The 7,568-nt window shown below is 37.5% G+C and overlaps 1 protein-coding gene across 1 annotated transcript; it reads left to right on the top strand.

Annotated features, from left to right (window-relative positions):
• The first annotated feature begins 5,104 nt into the window (after positions 1–5,104).
• Positions 5,105–6,569, top strand: LOC120296111 (monomethylxanthine methyltransferase 1-like). The gene is made up of 3 exons (XM_039317766.1): positions 5,105–5,500; positions 5,589–6,008; positions 6,168–6,569. The coding sequence occupies exons 1-3, from the start codon at positions 5,105–5,107 to the stop codon at positions 6,567–6,569; spliced, it is 1,218 nt and encodes a 405-aa protein (XP_039173700.1).
• The last annotated feature ends 999 nt before the right edge of the window (positions 6,570–7,568 follow it).

The following is a 7,568-nucleotide window of genomic DNA, read 5'->3' as shown; positions in this document are numbered from 1 at the left end:
GACCTCCCTACTTTGATGGGATCGATTGTGATTTCTAAAAGAACAAAATGAAAAAACCTTCATCGGATGCATAGATCCTCTGATGTGGGATGTAGTCTGAAATGGAGTGAATGTTACATCAAGTGCAACTACTACACGTGCATCCTCAAATATAGGAGAAACAAATGACAACATAACTCCTATACCTGCAATTACTCCAATGGAGTTGGGTTAAAGAGAAGTTTTAGATGCCAAAACTCTTTATTCTCTTTACAATGCATGATAGGCTCTCTATTGTTTCTTAATGCTTCTAGACATAATATTATTTTAAGTGTATGCATGTGTCACACCCCGAACCTCGAGCATGTTCACATCCCTCATCGATAGAAAGCGACGTTCCCAAGATGATCGCCGAACCATTCATTTTTATTGTACATGCAGAAGCGAATTACTAATCCCCCGACCACAAGAAATATGAGATAGAAAAGCAGGAAACAATTTTATTACAAGCCACACTTTCATAAACAAACTAGTTTATAAACCAAGGCCAACTCTAAGGTCTATGTATAGGAGATCTATCTCCAAAAAAAACTACTGAGCCATCCATACTCCTGACTCTTCTGCCTCAAGCTCCAGATTCTTCACACTAGGGATCTGAATATGGTTATATAATAATCAGTGAGATATAAATCTCAGCGAGTCATTCCCTAAGCCTTGGTTAGTACACCAACTCGACTCAGGATATCTCTTCAAAACCACCCCACAAACAACCAACGACCCACAACTAACAACCAACAATCCATAGTCGGTTCACATGCAACCTTATTTGGTATGCCATACCTTACATGTTGAATCTTAGCATAATACACGCAATGTACATGGCCATTAGATGATGCAGTTCATCAAACACATGCGAGTTGCGTCACAAGCGATCTCACCTAGCCATTGCCACACCCTGCACGTTATCGATTCATGCATGCGTGTCATAAATAATGTGCTCAACTCATGCATGACTCGAACCAAAGATGCCATGATTCTCATGCGTTCTTACACATTAGCATAGTTCAAAAACACAATGCATATAATCAATGCACACAACAATTGAAACGCCTCACTCAACTCAATCAATCATAGGGGTCTTGATTATAAGGTCAAATCATTATAACACGTCCCATATCGTGCTACATAGTTTTGTCTCATAATCAGGCGCATCAAACTCAATCAATCATGCATTCCAATTGTTAATTTCATCCCTCTAGGGCACAGCCAACTCCCAAGTTCGGCGGTCAACTGGCGTAGCCAGGCAACGTCTCTTCCCCATTGAGCACAGCTACGTCTTTCAAAGACGGCTTTCCTGAAGGAGCGTAGGTCTAAAATTTACTGCGACCCGCTACCCTAATGCATAGGTAACCCGAAAAGGGATTTAGAATCTCGCACACATACACACACTGAATAAAATATTAGGTTGAGAAGAAATAAGATAGAGAAGAGAACCGATCATACTTCTATATGTCTTTTAGTCTACTTTCTTTCCATCTTCATTCTTGTTGAGTTTTGAAGAACTTGACATAGGAGTATTAGTCTTCTTACAGTTTTCTATTCCAAACTTCTTGATGACATCTTTGGCATATTTCTCTTGATAGATGAAGATTTCTTTCTTTGATTGTCTAACTTGTAAAGCTAGAAAGAATGTTAACTCACTTGTCATGCTCATTTTGAATTCTTCCTACATAGACTTTGAAAATTTCTTACACATACTTGCATTAGAAGAGCCAAAAATGATATCATCTACATATATTTGAACGAGTAAAAGGTCTTTTTCTTCCTTTTTTGACAAATAGAGTTGTGTCAACCATCCTTGTCTAAGACTTCTTTTCCTTTATCAAATGCAAAAGTTGCCTTCAGGTTAATTCATTTTTGAACAACATCTCATTCTAGAGGATCTCTGGATTTCAGGAATGCCTTCATTTTATTTTTCCACACATTGTATTTTTTTTCCATCAAAATAAAGGGGCCTATAGTTGTTTTGCCTTTCCATGAGTCCTGGTGCTAAAATGTTAGCCATAAAAAATCTTTAACTTAAAAGTAAAAACACTTTAACAGATGAGCACATGGTTTTGATACCAATTGATAATGCTAGTAGCAACATCTAGATGGGGTAAATAGGTGTTCAAAATAAATTTTGATAAATAAATGAGGAATAAAATAAATTTCAAACAAACTTTGAGTAACGAACAGAGTCGCCACCAAACTTCTAGTGAATGTTCATAAAGAGATAATAGATGGAACTAATTTTTGAAATTCCTATAAGAATGCAACGGACTTAAATAAGAAGAGTTAAAGGAAGAGAAGATTGCACACAGAATTTATAGTGGTTTGACTTAGATCAAGCCTACGTCTACTCTCCCACGCTGACAGCCTTCTTATTGGAATTCATTATAGCATCAACAAAGGAATTTCTTCCGATCAATCCGTTGGACATAATCGATTAAGAAGATATTGTAGCCATTTGAAAATTGAGATGGAAAATCCATTGATTCTTGTTGTCTATACAATTAGAATCTAGGTTTCCATACATAGATGCTTCCCAGAAAGAAACTTGTCTTCAAGATTGATTTCATCAATTTGTGATTGATTCCATCAATGTATTTATAGAGGGAAAGTGAAATCTTTCACCAAAGAGCTAGATGTTGTTGAATAAATTCCTAATAAGTTCATCTTGAATCCTTGTCACAATATCAATAAATCTAAGTTTGATTTCATCCTCATCTAGACACGATTTCAATCTAAATTTTGTTAGAGTTGGAAATATTAAATGAATAGATTTTGGCAAAAGTCTTCGATATAACGTCAGAAGCATTTTGTTCTTCAAAATAAGAGTAAGAATTAGAAAGTTTTGTTAACTTCAAAACTTGATAAGAGTTTTCTTAACAAACTAAACCCCTAATTCCTTGAGAATAGAGAGAGATGGTTTGAAACATGGAGAGAAAGAAAGAGGGAATATATTTTCTCTTTTCGTCTGGGCTAGGTAATTACTAATTGGCTAGACATCTCGTGTGTTATAATGAGAGAGCCCCATAATGTTGAGTGGTCCCTATTTCATCATTGATCATTGGGAGTTGCTCGGGATTTCTTTGTCTAATTTTTCCTTTATATCTCCATGCAAGATACCATTGTAGCGTGGCATTAAATGCACATTCAATGAAAAAAGTTTTTTTTTTTTTTCTTTTGGTCGTAATGAAAAACGCTTTTCATTTAGCAACTTCCGCTTAAACTTTGAACGACCGGACCACGTGGATCCATACTTGAAGGAAATATCAAAAACATATCTTAATGACCACTTACCTAACCCAATTTTTTGCAGATGACATTCACGTGCCTCTAAATAGAACCCTATATTGAGAAGACCAATTTGCCTAACAAACACTTTATCATTTCTTGCTTATGGATTGAAAGGTTAGTGTTTTAGTTGTTTTTTAGTATTATGGATGGGTGTGAGAGCTTAGGATTTAGGGATGGACATTTTGGAAAGAAAACGATATTTTCATTATAAAAAAACACATAGATAATTGATATGTATGTGTAAAGTGGTCTTCAAAGTAAAGTTCGTATCTATTTGGTTTTTTTTTTTTTGCAGTAATAATAAGAAAGCGATTTTTGAATGAAAGGCGAGTTATCCTCTTGATATTTTTCCTCATTAGAAGTTAAAGGGGTTATATTGGACAAGAAAATGATCAAATAAGACGGGGAGCAAACGTTCAGAAATTTGAGTGATTACCTTAAATTATTTAAGTGTATGCACATCATATTATGCCCATGAATGTTGGCCTCTTGCCATCCTGCATGCATCAAAACGAGTAGGGAACACGACAAATTGCAACCATGCCCTCGTCACGGCAAAAGGCTGTTACTATGTTTTCTTTTTTCGGTGGAAAGGCTGCTTCTAATTTGTTCGGTTCTTGCTAGAACAAAATCCCAAAGAGAACCCATTCCTCTCAAGTTTTGAAATCCTCAACCTAATTATTCGGTGTGGGCCAAAAAAAAAAAAAAAATACTTTAATAGTTTTTTGTAGCCAGGGATAAAAAAAAAACTATTTATTTACTGTCAATTATGAATCTATGCCAAAAGTCCATAAATATGTAACGACGATAAAGGGCAGCGAACAAGATAAAGGAAGCTAAGCTGCAGCATACTGAAGGTGGCTCTGCCTCTAACCATGGATCAGATTCTTTGCATGAATGGAGGAGAAGGAAAAGCTAGTTATGCCCAGAATTCCTTCGTCCAGGTCTCTCTCTCTCTCTCACTTGAACTAGATGAAATCCTCCGCATGCATCTTTCTCAGATTTCTTGCTTTGTTCTGTTAAATGTGGTGAATGGCTAAGTGTCTAATGCATGAAGTAGTGGTCCAGTGGCTCTCACTCAACAAGTCATTTTCTCCACCGGCCTGTCAATAACACATGTTCTGCAAACAACTTTATTTCCATCCGAATCGAATAATAGAATAGTCTTCTTCCCTATCTCATATGCTGTCTTGCTCTTGAGATAGCACCACGCGCCCAATCTATTGGAGTGCTGATTGCACTAATCAAATCTCCTCTCTACCCTCATATTTTCATCGGCCCTGATGCCGCCAGTTGTCACCGCATGCCATCCTCCACTGCTGCCGACTCATAATTTAGATTGGTGTTGCTTGCGGTCATGCTTGCTGGTACCATCCTTATCGCTTCTCTACTAGTTCCCTCTGCAGCCCCTTACGGCCTGGCCGTGACCATGGCCTCCATTGCTGTCAAGGTCTCGGCTAGCTTGGCATCACCTTCAAGACCTATATGATGATGGAGACTGCACCGAGCCTCCAAACACAATTATCTCACGTGCTGCCCAGATGATCGTCTAGTACATAATCATTCCTATTCACTCCAAACACCCGAACCACCAGTTGTAGGATTTTTTTTTTTCACACCTCTCAGGTATAACACACCTGCAAGAGGTTAATTTTTTTCCCATAAAACCTTGCAAGAGGTTGGGTTAAGTGCAAAAGAAAACTGGAGATTCAAAAGATGCATATTATTGATTTTAATTCTATAATTCACTCGCTTCCCATGTGCACAAATACAGAAACAGGTAATGTCCAGGGCAAATTCTGTATTGCAAGAAAGCCTAAGAGAGCTCTATCTAGATAGCTTCCCTGAATGCTTGAAACTGGCAGATCTAGGATGTTCTTCAGGTCCCAACACACTACTATTGTTAAGGGAAATAATCGATTCCATCGATGCGACATGTAAGCAACTAAATAAGAAGGAACCCATGTTCCAAATGTTCCTGAACGATCTCTTCCATAACGATTTCAACACTGTATTCAGATTGATCCCTAGATTTTACCAGGAGTTGAGGAGAGAGAAGGGAGGAGATTTTGGGCCTTGTTTCATAGCAGCAATGCCCGGGAATTTTTATGGGAGGTTGTTCCCCGACCATTCTCTTCATTTCATACATTCTTCATATAGTGTCCACTGGCGCTCTCAGGTTAGTCATCATAAATTCACTTTAGATTGATTTATTCGCTCTTTTTTATTTGATTCATGTAAATTATGTTACTTCTGCACCTTGTCAGGTGCCCGCCAACCTCGTTAGCGAGTTTGAATCATCCTTAAACAAAGGCCATATCTATCTGGCAAGGGCAAGCCCCAAAAGCGTGCACGAAGCATACTTGGACCTTTTCATGAGGGACATGACTTTGTTCCTCAAGTCTCGTTCAGAAGAGTTAGTACCTGGAGGTCGCATGATGTTCACAATGATCGGCAGAGATATGAGCGTCAATTTGCCTGAGGATCAAGTCGCTAATTTATGGGAACTGTTGGGAATGACAATAAGCGATATGGTTCAAGAGGTTTTACTCTTTACAATCTCGGCATGCTTGCTTGCAAATGCGTACCTGTGTGCGTGCCTATTGAATGCATTGTGTGAATTATTTCGCATAAGACTTTATTTGATTGCTGTGGCCCAAATGAGTCTTTCCGTCAAACAGTTGCCGGTAAAAAGAAGATTATAAGATTTTCATTACTTAGTTACGAATGGCAACTCCCCACGAGGTTAATTATATTGACACTCCAATTTCCACAGAATAAAAGTAGTCTAGTATAAATAGTTTTTTAGTCCTGTTCCTGTTCCACAATAATCATTTTATGTGCAGTGCTCCAACTTATCATCGCCTTCTTCTCACCAGCAATTTTCTGGTTCATGTTTAAAGGGTCTAATCGAAGAGGAAAAACTAGATGATTTTAACTTGCCCTTTTACATGCCTACTCCTGAAGAAGTTAGGCATGTGATTCAAGAGGAGGGCTCATTTCACGTCACCAGATTTGAAACGTTTAAAGTCAACTGGGATGCCGAAATGGGCGACGGCAATTTACGAGTGAGAGGCAAATATGTGGCAGCGAACATTAGAGCGGTCTCAGAGTCCATCCTGGCAACGCATTTTGGAGAAGAAGTCATGGATGGCTTGTTTGAGAGGTTTGCTAGCAAAGTTTCACAGTACATGGAACTACATGAAGGAGAACATTTCAACATCCTAGTTTCAGTGAAGAACAGATGAACATCAAACCTCATGCAATCCAGCTTTTAGCACTTAACTTGAGGGAAAGCAATGTCGAATATGTGTAGAGATGTGTGTCAGGCATAAGCGAACTTTTCTTGGGTGATCGCACGAAACATCTTTCAATTGTTATCAAGCTTCCGAAATCAATTCTGTTCTTGTTCTATATTACCAGTCAATTCAAGCTTCACAAAGTCAATCCCTCGTAAAATTCACTTAATTGATCAATCAAGGAAACCAGTTTATCAGTTGATTGAGTCGCATCGTTGAACATATGTAGAGATGTGCATCATGGAATAAGCAAACTTTTCTTGGGTGATCGCATGAAACATTTTTCAATTGTTATCAAGCTTCTGAAATCAATTCTGTTCTTGTTCTATATTACCAGTCAATTCAAGCTTCACAAAGTGAATCCCTAGTGAAATTCACTTAATTGATCAATCAAGGAAACCAGTTTATCAGTTGATTGAGCGGCATCGTTGAACATATGTAGAGATGTGCGTCATGGAATAAGCAAACTTTTCTTGGGTGATCACACGAAACATCTTTCAATTATTATCAAGCTTCCGAAATCAATTCTGTTCTTGATGTATATTACCAGTAAATTCAAGCTTCACCGAGTCAATCCCTAGTGAAATTCACTTAATTGATCAATCAAGGAAACCAGTTTATCAGTTGATTGAGTGGCATCGTATCGCAATAATAGCAAGTACCTAAGCCTTATGTTGCTGTAGTGGCATGGCTGATATATGTGTAAAAAGAGACTCTGAATTTGAGCATGAGTTTTGCTTATTTTTTAACTCAAGGATAGCATTTGTGTTTATAAATTTATCTACTAGCTGTTACAATAATCACATGCACTAATTTAAAATATTTCAAATTTTGAATTAGTCTGTTATAGTAATAACTACAATAATAATTATATGAGATAAGAATGGACTAATTCAAATATTTTGAATTAATCTATTACGGTAATAATACAGTAATAATGCAATAATA

The sequence above is a fragment of the Eucalyptus grandis genome, chromosome 7 (genome assembly GCF_016545825.1).
Source record: "Eucalyptus grandis isolate ANBG69807.140 chromosome 7, ASM1654582v1, whole genome shotgun sequence".
NCBI lineage: Eukaryota > Viridiplantae > Streptophyta > Magnoliopsida > Myrtales > Myrtaceae > Eucalyptus > Eucalyptus grandis.
Note: the sequence above shows the minus strand (reverse complement) of the source record. Positions and strands in the feature narration are given on the sequence as shown.